This window comes from Eucalyptus grandis, chromosome 6 (assembly GCF_016545825.1).
Source record: "Eucalyptus grandis isolate ANBG69807.140 chromosome 6, ASM1654582v1, whole genome shotgun sequence".
NCBI classification, from domain to species: domain Eukaryota; kingdom Viridiplantae; phylum Streptophyta; class Magnoliopsida; order Myrtales; family Myrtaceae; genus Eucalyptus; species Eucalyptus grandis.
The window spans coordinates 53,167,823-53,185,661 of NC_052617.1; the positions used below are offsets into that span (position 1 = coordinate 53,167,823).

A 17,839-nucleotide genomic window follows, 5' to 3' on the forward strand; every position below is an offset into this window, starting at 1 on the left:
CTTACTTAGTTTGTGGAAATTGACTAGTCAATTGAAAAAAAAAAAAAAATCTAGTTAATGAAAATATTCATGCATAAATTTAGGAAAGTAGATTCCTGAATTTAAAAGAAGTGAAAATGCTTTCCGAAACTACTCTTCTCAAATTTTTTAAAATTTTACTTTTTTCTTTCTTTCTTTTTCCTTTTCTTTTGCCCTCTTTCGTTGGTTGCCGGCCTTAACAAGGGCTGACGACAGGCTACATGCGTTGGGTAGTGAGGCATGATCTTATTGACATTGGGCTAGGTTGAACCTTGTTAAGATTAGGTGAGCTTGAGCTCATGTCTCAACTACGACTTGCGACAGTGTGACCTCACCGACCTTGGGCCAAATCGAGCCTTTCGGTGATCGGGCTAGCTCATTTGTGGCCATTGTTGAGCGATCACAATGAAGGAACGAGGAAAAAGAAAAGAAAAGAAATAAAAATATATATATTTGATTTTTTTTTTAAAGTAAAATAATAAAATAATAAATATTAATTTTTTACATGAGATAAAGCCATTATATCAGAAAATGTTTTCAATCATACTAAATAAAGGAATACCTTAATCCTAGCAAATGTTTTGCACGAAACAAAGGCAGTTTGAGCACCATCTGATATTTTTCCGTTCCTCCATTAACACGACGGCAGCGGGGTGATAAGAAATGGAGGAGAGTGACCGCGATTTTTAGGCCACGTGAGGCGCCAGCGGCGATGGAGTTCGCCGTCGCTTCCATTCACCGTCTCGTTCCTCGAGCCTCGATGTGAGAGAAGCCGCTCCTTCACCGCCCTGGGTTCCACCGCCGTCCCCCGACGAGCCGCCGTCCCCGAGGGCCACGTCTCTCCACGATGTCCAGCGCCGGCTCTTCTCACTTCACGGGCGAGGACAACCTCGATGCCTTATTGCAAGTCTCGTCCCTTCCCTTTCCCTGCCAAGTTAATTTGCCGTAAATCGCCGATCGTATCCAGTCGATTGCAACGCTCTGTTTCCCATCACCGTTCTCTTGTCCGTACAGTTCCGCAATTTGCTATATAACTCTGGCTGCATTCAGTGTCTCGCTTTCTTCGGTGTACTCTAAGACTGCGTTTGGTCGTCCAGATTTCTAAATGAGATAGGACTGTATATGATATGATAAGAAATCCATGGATTTCTTCATATCCCATCAACTATTTAGTGAACTACGGATTTAAAGTTGGATATCCTCATATCCTATCCAATCTACTGTTTAGTGAATTACGGATTTAAAGTCGGATATCCTCATATCTAATCCAATCTATGGTTTGGTGAACTACGGATTTAAATTCGGATATTTTAAAAACAATAATTTAGGCAAGTACAAATTTACAAGTTTAATATTCACAAAATCATTCAAAACAATATATCTTTTTCAAATTAACATATTCTCATCGAATTTCATGATTACGCATCGTAATAATCTTTTCCGTTCCTTTGAAATAATCTTTTGGATACCCCTTCAAATCAAACATTTTTAGAATAACCTCAATTTCAATATATTCACTTTGAAACATGAATTCTTTTTCTCTCTCACAAGTTTTTCATTTGTTTCCATTTTGTTACAGGTCGAATACCAAATCAAACAAATGCCCAATTAGAACAAAGCATAAAGTCCAAAGTTCATTCGTTTTTTTTTTCCGGATGTCACGAGGATGCAATGACAATTAATCACGTTAATGAACGATCTCTGAACAATTCGCATTTATAAAGTACATTACATTTCCTTTCATTGTGGTTCCTCGTCTCCAGAGAGGGGGAAAAAAGACCCCTGAGCTTCAATAAGAACTCATTCAAGTAACGGATCAGTAACCATATCGCCTCTTCCTCTCCCAAAAACACAGCTGCTATCATCTATATCTACATAACCTTTGAAATAAATTTCATAAATCCAATAAAAAGAAGAAAAAATCACAAATTGATTGATCAATTAACTCATAACACATGTTAATGAGTGAGCTGAAAATTACCCGCAAACAATGGGTCCGTACAGAAGTACTGTAAGACAGAACAAACCCAGATAAGAAATTGTAGTGATGAAGCTGCAGAAGAGAAAACCCAACAAAGAATTTTTAGCTTCATCCTCCTATTCTGAGAAATGGGTGTGGATGAATACATACTCTCTCTCAAGAGCCATAAATTAAAACCACTCACTCTAAATTTGTGGCACGCGCGACTCGCTAATTGATTAGAACCAATGAAATGAGCCTTGGTCGAACTAGTACACAAAGAGCGAAACGAGCTAACAACTAACATCGCCATCCTCGTGAAGCAGGTAAATGGAGACAGAGCAAAGAGAGAACGTGGCAAACCCAGACCCTAGGCGATCCAGCCCCGCATTCATTGATCCACACGAGCGAACTCAGACCCTAGGCGAACCTTGGCCACCCTCGGCCACCCTCGGCGACCATCGGTGGGGCATCAGCCCGGCAACCAGATTTGCATCTGGAATTCAGACCTGGGCTCATCGGCAGACTAGCAAGCCCAGGTGACTCGGCGAGTGGGGGGGAATCGATCGGGAGGGCGACCGGCGGGCGATCGCCGGCGGACGGGGGGTCTTACCTTGGCGGAGGAAGAAGGCTTTCGTAAAATTTTGATGAGAATCGGAGAGCTATTGAGGAGAAGGCTTCAACGTCGATACTTTGGAAACAGAGAGTCGTCTGTGGGTGAACGACGAAGAAATAAAAAAAGCATAGGTTTTAGGTTTCGGATAAAAGAAATCCTATCCGACCTTATCCCACCTCCCCCCTTGGATTTTTTTTATCCGGTTTATATCCCGTCTATATCCGACCTTATCTTATCCTAGACAACTACTAAGCACGAGATAGGATAAAACATATCATATCCTGATTTTTATCCGGTCGACCAAACGCAGCCTAAGAGGGTTTCTCCATGATTGCTAGTTGCTTTGTTGTAATGTCTCCGCCATAGATCTTGAAGTAGATGAAGGCCCCGTTTGGTTCAGCATTCCCAAGGGGCTTTGAGCCCTCAAATCCCCTTGGGAAAAATTTTAGGTGTTTGGTTCAGCATTTGGAGGTCTTCTTGGTCAAATATTGGTCTTTGAAATGCTTTGAAAGCCCGGCGTGAGACTTGCTTTGGGCTTTCAACATTTTTGGAATGCTAAATAAGGGTTTAATGAATTTTTTTTCTTTCAATATTGCCCTCATTAATAATTACGTTTTTTCTCTTTTACCCTAAAAAATTACTGTTCATCGTCTTCCTTCTTGGACTTGTTGCTCCGTCGGTGAAGCTCAGTTGGCGGAGCTCAGCTGGCCAGATCTGGTTGCCGAGAAGGGTTGCCTGAGGTCAGGTGACCTCGGGCATCAACCCCACGAACAGCCGTCGCCTGGGTCGTGTGACCCGCCGCCTCCCCCACCATAACCACCAGCTTCGGTTGCCTCCCGATCATTTCCCTTTGCTTCAGCATCTCCTCCTCCTTTTTCCTTTTCTTTTTTTCATTTTTCTTTTCACCTCAAAACTACTTTACAAAATACACCAAAATGAGAGTATCCAAACACTTTTGCTTTCATCAAATGCCTATTCCTCTAAAGATACTTGGGGAAATATTTGCATTTTCCCAAAGTTGAACCAAACGGGCCGAACTGGTGAGCTGAGCAGTGCTCGTACTTCCTCCATTTTCTATGCAATAGAACAAGAGCCGCATTATCTTACTATTTGATTATAACTCATCTGTATTTAAGAAATGTTTTCTATTGTAGTATGGTAACGTATAGAAGTTTTTTTTTTTTTTTAGTTAGCGGACAGAGGCTTCTACTTGTTTATATGTATTTTAGAGATAGTATAATATTTACCGTTTATAATATTCTGTGTTGTGTTTGTGGAATTTTGTTTTTATACTAATTAGTTGCTTTCTACTTTGAAAATTTAGTTTCAGGCTTACCTATTACGCCTAATGATACGTTAAAGTAGTGTTGTCTCTGGCCAGGGCTTGCCACTTTTTTCAATTTTTTTTTAAAATTTAATCTAATTTAATTTAATTTAAATTTAAATTGTATTTTGGATGAAAATACCCTTGGTTGGCTGGAATTTTTGTTGGCCAATGAGACTTGGCTCTTATTTGAAACAGTTATAATCACTTTAAACCCATTTTTTGAGACTAATATGGGCATATTAAGCCCTTATTTGAAATAACGTCTATTTCAAGTCTTTATTTGAAAAAAATGTGCATATTTCATGTCCTTATTTAAAATTTTCTCAAAATAAAGGCACCTGTAGTTTCTGTAACTTTTCAATTTGCTCACTATTGTTCTTGCACTTTTTTTTTTTGGCCAATGAAGTTCCTCAATTATGTGTACTTTTTCCTCTTTTGGGATTGATCATGCCACTATACAAGTAAACGAAAATGCTGATGTGACCATTAATTTGTCATTATTAGCTGACGTGTCATCTTACTTAGCTTTTAAGTTTTTTTTGGTTGGAAATTTTTTCTAATAAATTTAAAAACGATAAATTTATATTTAAAAATAAAGAAAAGGAAAATAAAAAATTATTAAAAATAAATGAAAATAAATATAAAAGACATTCGACAAAGGAAAACAAGAAAAATTGAAAAGGTTTTAAGCAATATTTTATTAAAACAAAAAGTTAGAGCCATGTAGGGTAGTGTCGAAGAAAAGCTTCCATGCCAGGACAAAACCACTCACTTAATTGGGAAAATTTCAAATAAGGATATGAAATGAAGCTGTTTTCTCAAAAATGATTCAAAGTGAACGTTGTCTCAAATAAATGTTTGATTATTATCAAATAAGGGTCTAAACTTATTTTTCGGCCAAATCTTCGCCGGTTGACTTTTTTTGCGAGTAAGGTGTGGGCAATTTTGTCCAAAAAAAAAAATCTAGCTAGGTAAAAATGCTTTAAAATCCTCAAACAAATGTTGACACCTAAATTTTGACAATCCGTTTAGTCATTTATCGCATTAAAAACTTAGGGGTTAATATACCACCGCCCGCGGTGGCCGCGATGGTTAGAGCTTTCTCCCCCACCGAGGAGGGAGGGGTTCGAAACCCCGCATCCCCATTGCGCGACTCACCTACGGCTGGGTTTGTGGTGGTGGCCCAGTTCGCCCGGGTTTACCCCGCCGGCTGCCGGCTGTACGGAGGTTCCTGGGTCATCAAAAAAAAAAACTTATGGCTTAATTTTATCCCTGAAAAAATAGTTAATTGCATAGCATATAGTTTTAGGTATATTTATTTTTAATTTGCATTTACATTGGACCGGTGACGGATAGGTTCAAATTGATGGTTTAGAAACTTTAATTTGATGAGTCGGGCTGAGCCCACGAAGAGAGCAAATCAGCCTAAACCCGTATTCTCGATTTATCTTTGTGAGATTTCAATTCAAAAGCAGATTTTACCGATTTATCTTTGTGAGATTTCAATTCAAAAGCAAATATTGTGTTTGGAAAAGCAACCGATCAATCTAATTCGGTTTCTGGGCGTTCTAAAAACTACTCACACATGTTTCCATGCGCCACGTGCAAAATTTCACTTGCGTGAATATCAATCACAAGTTTATCTGTTTCACGCTTAATAAAAGAAATTTTCGTGGATATGGATTTGGAAAATTTAAAAACCCTAATCTGCAATGACCTATAAATAGGTAAAAATGCGTAGGAACCGGGGTGGTCGTATGGTTATCCCATGATCTGACCAGCACCGCTCGGAGGTTGACATAACCAGTGAGAGAGACACGTCTCTTGGCGAAGCGAATCCATACAAATGGCCCTGAACATTGAGGGTCAATCCACGAAGAGCTGCGGTCGGGTCTAACTCTGCGACGCGTGGTTGCTGCCCTGAATCAACGAAGAGCACCTTCAAGTTCCTGCACCCTTTACCGACGCGGATGTTGCCTTGATGAAGCTGATCCAGCTTGCAACGACGACTCGCTGGTTTTGCTATTGATGCCGTGGCTGACTTGCTGCTACGTATACTAGCCACGAGTCGGGATCTCAGCACACGGTTGCTGGGTTCCCGTCGAAATTGCCGATTGTTTCGTGACTCGTGCAATCTTTTCGTCCATTATAAATCCAAGCGTACTCTACAGTCCTCCACACCAACTTTGGCGTGACAATCCCCAGCGCTCCTCTCCTCGCCAACAAGTTTCCCAGCCGGAACCATCATGCTTAACGTGTTCTTTTTTTATAGGTCTCCTGTGATTGCAGCATTCAACGATCACTTGCAGCAGCTTTAAAAATATTGGATTTTCCTGTGAGACCCCACCATCGCCGATCATCAGTCTAGTGCCAAGTGGGGAGGAGGTTTTTTTTTATTTTTTTAAAAGAGTCAAAGTCAAGCAGAGGCCAATCAAGCTCTTGCACTACTCATTCGTGCTCGGAGCTTGACACCCTTCACCGACAACCCTGCTCCATCGACGATTCTTGATCGATCCATTGTTGACCACCAATCCTCAAGCCCAGCCGCGGCAATTGATTGTTCGTTGCTCTTTTTTTTTTGTACTCTACTTTGCAGGCTAATTTGTGCACCAACAGCCCAGCGACAAAGCTGCAAACCACTCACATCTCCTGCTTTGCTACTCCAAGACCGCACGCGGCCACCGATGAACCCCCATCACGAGCAACCTTGCCCAGCCGGACACCAAGGTGTCCCTCATCGCGAGCCGTGTAGCCTCCACCATTCGTGAGCCCCTTCTGTTGGACCACGGTTCTAAGCCGGCGTCCCGATTTGGGAAACTTATCCGCGCAATAATTTGAATTTAGGTAATTATCTTGTTTGCCATCAATTTGAATATTTTGTGATTCAATTTGATTGAGAATATTACATGATTCCTAAATTTGAGCGATAAGTGCACTCCCAATTAGGATTTATTTCTTAATTCGCAACCGCACGTGATTTTTTTTTCCATCTGTAAGGCTTTAAATAGAATAATTAATCATGTAAGAATGAAATTGATATTTTGATATTTAAGGCTTAAGATTAATTTATCGATTTTATTAGCGAAATAATCAAGTTTGATTATATATCGTTTCCAAATTTGAACGATGGATAATATCTTTGGTGATCGTGAATGTTTTGGTGCTTATCTTTTAATCGCTTTATTTATCCCAAAAATACAAAAAAATTGCATTTGCATATCATGTAGATTAGAATTGATTTTCTAGATAGAGTTGCATGACAGAATAGTTAGATTTTTTTTTTTTATATGCATGTTTAGATATCCAAGTTAGACAATATCTTTTGAATTAAGTTGCATGATGAGATAATTTTCTAAGTTAAGATAGGATTCAGATTAGTCTATTTCTAACTTAAAATAGATAATATCTCACTTTAGTTAGATTTTTTTATATTTTAGCAATTTTAATCACGAATTTTTATAGAAAATACAAAAAAATCATGCGCGTGTCATATAGAATTAGGTTCATGAAATGCACGTCATTTAGTGATTGTTGCTAGGTCCATTTAATTAGAAATTGACTGTCATTAGAATTAGGTCATTTAGTTATAGTGCATTGCATAAAGCATGATTCCCATTAATTAAATGAAAACAAAAAGAAATTGCGTGTTAATTAGAAATCATATCTAGGGTTGATGATGTGAATTATGATCTAACAACATAGATGCTTTCGTTGTTATGAGGTAATTCCTGCAATTTATTTATTGCTTTACTTGGGTGTTAAATTGGTGGTTTGCGCACCTCACATGTTAGGAAGATAAATTAAAATCAACTCAAGCTGCCTGCCAAACATTTTTTTCAAAATAAAAGAGAAAAGTACCGAAAGGGCGTTAGAGAAATCTAGCGTAATCAAGTCCCCGAAATCGTAGATCTCTAGTTCGTATGAGTAAAGTAAATCTCCCGTTACTTTACTTGGGTTTTTAATCGACCCACCAAAAATAAATTAGTTGCGACTCCTAATTTAAAATCATTTGTATGTTAAGAACTTCAACATAAGTTGTGAATTGGTATGGGCTTGGGAGAGCTCGAGCTAAGTTTAGACTTAATAATCCATTAGCCAAACTTTAGGTGGAGTACCCGAAAATTTGGTCGCGACAACAAACAAAAATCCCAAATTGAAATCTCATTGGTTCTTCATGAAATTGTCGAGTCTTCAAGTCAATCCCCAACATCGAATCAATCCTCTCCTTGAAAGTTTGTCATCTCAAGCTCCATTGTCAGCTGGAGGAGGAGGAATGTCAATTCCATCTCCTGAGTTTAGGATGGGGCTTGGGTTCTTCGATTCCAACTCAAGTCCTTCATCCACTCCAAATACCTCCTCACCCCATTGTCACGAGCTTTGTCCTCGTCAGTAAATGCATCCATTCCATCTAGCATTGAAGACAGGAAGAAAACATGGTACAATCGAGAATCGATGGACTTAGAGTTCAAGTTTCAAAGACTCGACGATTTCACGAAGAACTAATGAGAGTTCAATTTGGAATTTTTGTTTGTTCGAGAATTTTAAAGCATTTTTACCTAGCTGGAATTTTTTAGACAAAATTGCCCACACCCTATTTGCCGGAAAAAGCCGTTCGGTGAAGATTTGGCCGTAAATCAAGTTCAAGCCCTTATTTAATACTAATCTAGTCATTTCATGTCCTTATTTGAGACAACGTCCACTTTGAGTCTTTTTGAAAAAAAATGGCTCTGCTTTAAGCCATTATTTGAAATTTTTCTCACTTAATATGAATACTTTGGTCTAATTCTTATTTAAGCTTTCAACCGATAAGGCGTCTGATGGAGAATGAGGGAGGAATTTTCATTATGCTTCAAAAGAAAAAAAAAAGTATTACAGCTTTGCAATTACAAGTCAACATGACACGCTGGAAATCCACATAGTTTTCTCCATTAAACACAAGCTTTATTGAATTGAAGTACATGCTGTATTTCATTTAAATTAATTAATGAAAGCACGACATAAACATATTAAAATATATTAGAGATTCAATTGGACCAACTGAAAGTTTCGGGACAATAGTGCACACATTACTCATAATTGATTTAATTTAATCAATCGAAAGTTCAATATGATATTGCATATCGATAAAAGTTCAAATACTACTAGTACTATTATTATCTCTTACAACAATAGAAACTAGATGTTCCTTACATCTCATATCAGACAAATGCAAGATATGTTGATCTAGTGCATTTTGCAAATTCACTTCCTAATCTCTGCAAAATGATGGAAATATTGTGAAATGGGATCTTCTCATAAGTCTTCCCATAATTATTTCCAGTACCACAACTTCAAACTATAAACATTGCACTCTTCATGTGACTTTCATAGACAAGCTAGCTCTGCAATGAAAATCAGAAATCGCATGATTGGGATTAGTGAGAATTAAGAAGATATTCAAAAATCGATCGTCATCATAATTGAAAACCAAACACAATAGCACATGAATACTTCAAATCTTACCATCTCCTGAGATGCTCTAAATTTTTCGACATTAAGATTGCGAAGTTGCTCTAAGCTGATTGCAGAGAGTGGTATATCCAGGGGTACTTGAAAGTGAAGCTCACGTGAGACTTGTCCCATGGTCGGTCGAAGCCTCGGATCGGCTTGCAAGCACTCGAATGCTAGCTTGGCGATCAAGACCACATCCCTTGCATCTTGAAGGCCAAGTGTAGAAGGCGAGAGACGTTGGTCCAGCACATCCTTCAACATCACTGATTCAGTTTGGAGGGATGATGAATATTCTAGAGAGAGATGATCTCCCGGATGCTTTCCCATGATTGTCTCTAATGCGACAACTCCAAAGCTATACACATCGCACTTTTCAGTAGGAATGGTAGAATAAGCCAACTCTGCAAGTGGAAAATCTGTCGTTATTTTAAATCTTGATCATAAGTTATACTCAAGTTGACAACATTACTTCCCATGACGTGGCATATGACAATAACTAGTATAGATTTCTATCGTACAATGATTACAAGTACAAATTTCTACTTAATTTACACTTACAACACTGATTTGAGTATGGGAGTTTATGCTATGCAAAGTTCAAAAAAATTTGTTCAATGCTTGAACTCCATTTCTTTCCCAAAAAATATCAGTTAGTCATTTTCTTGAAAATAACACTATTTTCCTGCGTTTAGTTAAAATCTGAAAATGAAAAGGTAAATATTTTCTGTCTCGAAACTGGCCTTTGTGAATGCAGATCTATGGACTGGGCCAAGCCCGAGCCCGGGTCCATCATGGCCGAACGCCAGACTTCGTGAAATCTATTTAACTGATGAAGGATCCCCGATTTCCAGTCCTCTAATCGAAATGAAGAACTATTCAACAGACTAACAAAGGGAGAAAAAATTATCACTAGTAATTCAGTCTCCAGACGGCTTTAAAATCAACATCCAACAGGCAAATCGAAAATCAGACACAAATTCTCTTTGCTTAACTCTCTAGACAACAAGTCCAAAAGAACCAAAGGGGAAGAAAAACAAATCAAACTGCGAAGGTAAAATTCGGCGAAGAAGACGATTAATAGTGAAGGGCCTCACTGCTCTTCTTTCCCGGTCAATTATCAAGTGAAATCTGCTTCGAGCAAGACGACAGCGGAGGAGCTCAATGCGAAGCTGGTCGAGAAGCCGGCGTAACAGCCGTTGCGCAATACCAAGTTTATGCGGAGAGAGCCAAGGGAGAAGATTGAGCAGCTAGTCACTGCCAAGTGTATTGCGATCGAGTTGAGATTGATTGTGACAGGTTCAATGTTGTCAAGCTCGGATTCGAGCTCGGGACAGCAAATTCACGTTGTTGAGCTCAAATGGACCTCATCTTCGAATGACCCTAGATCTTGGGTTGCCCGAGCCCCACAACACCCTCACGGTGACAAGGAGTTGGAGGTTGTGGCACAGCTCAGAGGTTTGGGTGGTGATGGGAATGCCGGTGAAGCTGTGGCCAAGTAGTCCGTGCACAAGAACAGTGAGGACAAGCGAAGGCGCGGAAGGGAGAAAAGAGAAGCCCTAGCGTGAGAGAGGGAAAATGATTTCCTTAGTCTTAGAAGGGTATTTTCCGTTGATCGGAACATCTTTTCTTTGACCACTCAGTTTTCATGCCCCAAACACCAGAAAACGTGAAAAAGGTTATCCTGAAAAATATTTTCCATGAAATAAATATATTTTCTAGGTAATACGAACTTAGTATCCTTGAAATGGATTGATTATGATGTTTTCCTCTTTTGCCAATTCTTACTTAGGAGGAAAATGGAAAAGCTGTTTCATCAGTACCGAACCTAAAAGCCCTAAATAAGTAAAACAAATTTCCATAAGATGATCAAATACTAATGAACTGCACTAAACTAGTAAAAGTTCAATTATAGAAGCATGACACCAAATGCCATTGAAATTGAACAAAAAATTACAATGTACCTGGAGCAATATACCCGATGGTGCCAGCAACAGCAGTCCAGTTTGATGAATCCGGCCTCAATAGTCTTGCAGTGCCAAAATCGGAAACGTGAGCCTGATAGTCGAGATCCAATAGAATATTATTACTGGTCAAGTCTCGATGTAACAATGGAGGTGAACATTCATGATGCATATAGCACAATGCATCTGCAACTCCTCGAACCACATTTACCCTCTTGTCCCATTGAAATTCTCTTGCTCTTTCATTATCTTTCAAAATCATCCTCAAGCTTCCTCTTTCCATGTACTCATATACCAAAAAACAACATTGGGCATGAAAGCAAAATCCATAAAATTTCACGATGTTGCGGTGACGGATATTTGTTAAGGCTTGAATTTCCCTTTTAAATGGTATCATATCAACAATCCCACTATCTTCTTGGGATGACAAGGTTCGCTTGACAGCAACCGTTTGACCTTTTGATATCTCAGCTTTATAAACAATTCCATATGCTCCTTCACCCACATAGTACTTGGAGTCAAATCCTTCCGTGGCCTCGATGATTCGGTCATAGAAAACTTTGCCATCATAACCTAAAATATGCATGAAATTCAAATCGTTTGCCCCTTCATTATCCTCTCTCTTGGTAATCCTTCTTTGATTATGATTGTTTGCCCCTTCGTTATCCTCTCTCTTGATAATCCTTCTTCGATAATGATTGACAAGAACAATCAAAGTGGAAGAGAGAACGAGGAACCCCAAGAATGAGAGGATAAGGATCATCATGATTCTAGCTGCAATGCCTTGATTGCGATTCTTGCTCCCATTGCATTTTGGTAAACCAATAGCATTTCCACAGAGTCCTTCGTTGTGTTGAATTGCTTCAAAGGGGGCCTCATTAAAAGCCTTGTTATTTGGGAGAGGACCTTCTAGGTCATTGTAGGATACGTCAACGAAAGTCAATGCCAACATATCACCAAAAGTATTTGGGATGGTACCAGACAGGCTATTGTGGGAAATATTTAAAACTTGCAACATTCTCATCTTTGCAAGCTCTCCTGGTATATTTTCAGACAGATTATTATAACTTAAATCAAGAAACTCAAGGAATTTTATGTTGCCCAACTTAGGAGGAATGCTTCTCTGGAATTTGTTTCTACTCAAGTTCAAGCTCCACAAGCTCATGCATGTACCTAGTTGCGCCGGTATCGATCCGCTCAAATTGTTTGATGCCAAGTTTAGACGTGCCAGGTCGGATAAAAGTCCAATCTCAATCGGGACATTTCCTGTGATGGCGTTGCTGCTTAGATCAAGTTCTAACAACATCGACAGACTTCCCAATTCCCTTGGAATATCTCCAATTAAATTGTTTGAAGAAAGGTCTAGTACTTGTAATCGAGCCATCCTTCCAAATATTGTTGGTATCTGACCAAAAATGTTGTTGTTTGATATCCTTAAACTCGTCAAATTATCACAATGCTCCCATTTCCATGAAAGTTCGCCATTGAAATGATTGTGACTCAAGTCCATAAAACTTAGATGAGGATATATTCCCAAAGCTTTTGTTATGTTTCCAATGAGTTGGTTTCCCTCAAGTCTCACTCTGAATAATGAAGTACAATTCCTCAAGCTTTTCGGTATAGGGCCAGTGAAATGATTATTGTTGATAGTGAGCTTTCGCAATGATCTCCCGAGACATACATCTTCTGGCAGTTCCCCCTCTAGTTCATTATGAGATAAGCTCAAAGAACTCAGACGTGTTAACTTATTAAATTCAGAAGGCAAGGGACCAAAGAGTTTGTTTCCCTCGAGGTGTAACAAAGTTAGATTGGGCAAGCTTCCAATTGATGCAGGAATTGGACCGGTCAAACTATTCAGACCTAAATTTATTTTTGTAAGAGATATCAATTTCCCTAAGTCTTGTGGAATTGAGCCTGAAAGATTATTTGAGAGAAGGCGTAAAGCATTTAGACTACTCAAGTTCAGGAGAGACAACGGGATTGGACCAACCAAATCGTTTTTTGACAAATCCAAGTGTTTGAGATGTATCAATCTTCCAATTTCTGAAGGGATGGATCCCGACAATCTATTTCTCGATAAACGAAGAATAGATAAACTTGTCAAGTTTCCGATGGAATGAGGAATTAAGCCGTTGATATTGTTGGATGATAGGTGAAGTCCAAAAGAGAAGTGAGCCTCCCAATGTCTAAAGGTATGGGTCCTGAAAGTCTATTTTGTTGTAAGGAAAGAAACTTCAAATTCCTCAAATCACTTATCTCTCTGGGAATGGAACCGGAAATATTATTTCTTGAAAGGCTGAAGTTATTTAAATTGCCTAATTTTCCAAGAGAACTAGGAATGAGCCCAGAAAGTTGGTTTTTCTGTAAATGAAGATAAATCAAGCTGCTCAAGTTCCCTAGTGAAGCAGGGATAGGACCATTTAACTTGTTTTTGGAAAAATCAAGTTTCAAAAGAGAATCCAATTGTCCAATCTCCTGAGGGATGGGTCCACTTAGGTTGTTTGCACATAGGTACAAATAATGAAGACTCTCTAGCAAACCTACACTTGGAGGAATGTCCCCAGACAGTTCATTGAAGCAAAGATCAAGAGAGTTGAGTTTGGAAAGGTTACCGATACTTGAGGGGAGGAAGCCATAGATCAAGTTGTTGGCAAGTTCAAAGCTAACCACACTGGTTAAGTGTGAAAAGTTGAGGCTATCTAGAGTTCCTCTTATACCGAGATTGGAAAGATTTAGATGGGTGATGGCTCCAAAGTCATTGCAAGTGACACCGGTAAAGCTGCAAGGATTGTCGCCATCCCATGAAGAGAGGAGAGACCAACTATTGTTGTCAAGAGTAAACTTCCAATTCAAGAGAGCTTCTGCTCCATCCTTATTCTCGGTCATCTGGATAGGGGAAAAAGAAATGGAGGAAGCAAAAATGCGTACACCATGAAATGAAGCGGTGCCTACCAAGAAGACCAAGAAGAAGAGGACAGTTAAAGGAGACTGGGTGGACAACAAAAAGGAAGAAACCATGATTTGAGGGGATGGTTGGGTTTCCAGAGGTGGGAGATGGTTCGGGCCTGCATGTTGCTAACAAGATTGATGACTATACTTATAGATTGGAAGATAACTCCCTCAAAGCCACCTCAATCAAGGACAATTCCAATTATAGCTGTATTGCTATTTCTAAGGAGTGGGGTTGTGACATCCCCCTTCTCCCCTTTTTTTTGTCCTTTTTCTTCTCTCTCTCCTCTTTCTCCTCTCTCCCACATGATTTCTCTTTTCCCTTTTTCTGCCATCCATCCCCCTTTCCTCTTTCTCTCTCTCTCTCTCTCTCTCTCTCTCTTTCCTTTCCTCCCCCCCGTGCTTCTCAACCGAACCCCTCTTTTTCTTTTTTTTCTTCTTTTTCTTCCTTCCTCTTGTAGGTTGCCGCTTCACCCACCACCACATCGCCACCCACGCCCAACTCCCCTCAACATCATCATCACCACCTCTTGGCCTCCCCATCTTCAGCAGGCGGGATCGCGTGGCGCCACGGCAGGAACCGCAAGGGCCGTGTCCCCATCCACAGCCCTCTTGGCTATGTGCTTTAAGGGTCATCGTGCTGCCGCTCGCCCGACGTCGCCGCTCACTCACCGCCTCTTGTCGCTGCTCGCTTAACCGTCCGTGCCACCATTGCTTCGAGCTGCCACTACCACCACCCAAATCGAGCCCGTCCCCCCCCCTTTTGGCCGTGAGCTTCAAGAGCTACTGCTACCACCGTCAAGCCTCCAGGTTGAGTCCCTGTTGACACCTAAATTTTTTGCCAAAAATTATTTTTGAAAAATGGAAACTTAGTTTTTCACAAAAAAAAAAATTCATGTTAAATTCTTGCATATAGATTATCTAGGCATTTAATATAGTGTTTTAAATGGAAGATTTTTTTCCTTAAAATATATATATAAATATATAATAAAAAAAGTTGGAGCTGATGATAATGTGACTAGCGAAGCTCAGGAGGTCAGAGTGTAATTAAAACAGCAAGTTAGGGCCAAAATGCAATTTCCAAAAGTTGAGAGACCAATTCACAAATTTTACAAAGTTTTGCCCAAACCCTTAAATCATCATCTTGGTCCCCAATTGAGTTGAAATTAAACTTGGTTCAAGTATAATTAATCGAATCGGGCAAAAAGGACCAAATTACATTGAATTGGGCATTCTCGAGCAAGAAAATGGCCAAATTTGAGGGACTCTCTTGCAAAATTGGGTGGAGACAATTGCAAAAAATGGTCAAGATCTTAAACTACTATATATGAGCTTGCTAATTGATCAAAAACCACAGCCAAATTGATGAATTAAAGCACTCAAACCAATTACCAAAACTCAGCCCACGGTTAAATCTTAATTCGGAGCTGCTAAGTAGGCATATTGGTAGCCCCACTCAGCCACCCAATTAGCTTGATCTTTGCACGTGATGGAAGACCATTATTGGTAGTACAAGTGGATAAATATTGGTCAGGGATAAACTGTTGAAAGCACGGGAAAATCACAGCAAAATCCGCACACTCAACAACTACAAAAGTTGAAAATTTTGCTAAGTCAGAAAGTGGGTGAACTAGTTCAATTGGCAGGCTTGGTAGGTGGACAAAAGACCGACCAAAAATCCCTTAATTGAGGGGATAAAATCACTAAAGCAAGCTCTTTCATGGAACGAAAGGTAGGAGACAAGGGAGAGAAGGGGGAGCTGACGGTCGTTTCCCAAAGACGCCCTCAAAAGCAACTCCAGAAAAAGCAAAATCCAGAAATTCCAAACCAATCTTGGCAGAGAAAAGTGAAATTTTCACAAACTTGCGGCCAAAATTAGCCAAAACCTTCAACTAGAGAGTGAAACTTCACTTAAAGATCTTTTCAACCATATGTCGCAAGTCCCAAATGGAGATCGGGAAGGTCTCCTAAAGACCCCCGAAACAGTACCCTCCTAGCGGGCCAAGAAAGTCTGAAAATTTTTCTAAGTGTTGAGCCCGGTTAGTCACAAGTGAGGGAAAGCGAGTGTTTTTTGAGAAAATTGAGAAACAAATGAGGAAAAGCATGACTTATACCCCAAACTAAAATATATATATAGTTTGGTTTGGTCTTAAGTTTGCCAACAAAAGAGGTCTTAAAGTTTAATTTTAGAGGTCAACAAAAACCTTTGTTGTCAGTTTTTTTCTCTGCATATCTCATTTTCCAGTTTGAAAGAACTAACTTCCACATGCTTCCAGAGGACAATTTCTTGGTTTCTTTGGCCAAGAGCCACTTGCAAACGAAACTAAGAAGCAAGGTAAGCATCCTAAATGTGTTTTTGTTCAAGTTTGAACATGTTTTGATAATGAAAATTAAGAGGAAAATTAGTCCGGAAAACTGATTTCCAAGGTTGAAATTTTTCTAGTGTTCAAAACCTCTTCAATAGCCCTACATGCTTGACTTGTTACTCCCATTTGCATGCGTTTTTTTGTTGTTGTGACTTTGATGAATGTTATATGGGAGTACAAATGATGCATAGGACAACCCGGTTTAGTCTTTAAATCTCCTTGTGAACCATAAGATCATCTATAACATGAGCCAAAACCAAACCAATCCACATTGAGACATGGTTGGCCAGCATAGATCATGCATGTATGCTTCTTGGAGAGTTCGTTTTGATGTGTCCGGTTGATCGTTCTCAGTGATATTTGTTGCATTTGAAAATCCATGTTACCTATTTTCATTTGAATGAAGTAATATTTCATATAGATGTTGCATGTGATGGTTGTCGGGGCTTCAATCTAGGCATATGACATGTCTGTTTGACTTGGGTTCAAAACCATATTTGCAAAACAGCTCCAACCTGCATATTGGAGGCCGTTTTCAGTTTGGTTCTTGTGTGTTCTAGGTTGTGATTTCTAGCTAAACTTGTTCTTTGCATGTAATAGTATATCCTTGATACTTTGCTTCCATGTGAGATTGCTTATGGGTCGAGATTGAAGGCTACGAATATTGCCCGATGAAGCTGTTTTGAGATGATTTGAAATATCCGATAAAATGTCGGAACCAAGCTTTGATTTTGAAAGGGTCAACTTAAGCTCGATTATTGTGATATTCATGTGCTGTGTTGTTCAATGTTAGCATATATCGGTTTAGGGAATTATTATTTTTTAAAAAATAATTTAAAAAATCCAAAAAAAAAATCAAAAAAATTATAAAAATGATGAATGATATCAAATTATGATAGAAATGACATCTATGAAATTTTCCTAATTTTAAAAGGTCATTTTCCTAATTTGATGCTATTTTGGTATTTTATAACCATTTTTGTAAATAATCCACTTTGCATAGATTAAAATTATTTAGAGTAATTTCAGGCATATAAAGTAATTTCATGCATATTTAAATTCTCATTTCGCTCATGGGAGTCCTGTCCAGAGGCGTGATAATAAAGCCATGTAATATTATTTGCCCAACTTGTATTGGGTCATTCTTTTCCG

The 17,839-nt window shown here is 39.2% G+C and overlaps 1 protein-coding gene across 1 annotated transcript; it reads right to left on the bottom strand.

Annotated features, from left to right (window-relative positions):
• Positions 1–9,090: 9,090 nt before the first annotated feature.
• On the bottom strand, positions 9,091–14,427 carry LOC104450751 (MDIS1-interacting receptor like kinase 2). The gene is made up of 3 exons (XM_018875847.2): positions 11,373–14,427; positions 9,424–9,812; positions 9,091–9,302 (listed from the first exon to the last, which is right to left on the bottom strand). The coding sequence occupies exons 1-3, from the start codon at positions 12,880–12,882 to the stop codon at positions 9,297–9,299; spliced, it is 1,905 nt and encodes a 634-aa protein (XP_018731392.2). The 5' UTR covers positions 12,883–14,427; the 3' UTR covers positions 9,091–9,296.
• Between the last annotated feature and the right edge of the window lie 3,412 nt (positions 14,428–17,839).

Coding starts and splice junctions, on each gene's coding strand:
- LOC104450751 (XM_018875847.2), bottom strand. CDS start 12,882: ATGGACTTGAGTCACAATCATTTCAATGGCGAACTTTCATGGAAATGG. Junction 9,813..11,372: donor CATCGGGTATATTGCTCCAG/GTACATTGTAAT, acceptor TTCCACTTGCAG/AGTTGGCTTATTCTACCATT.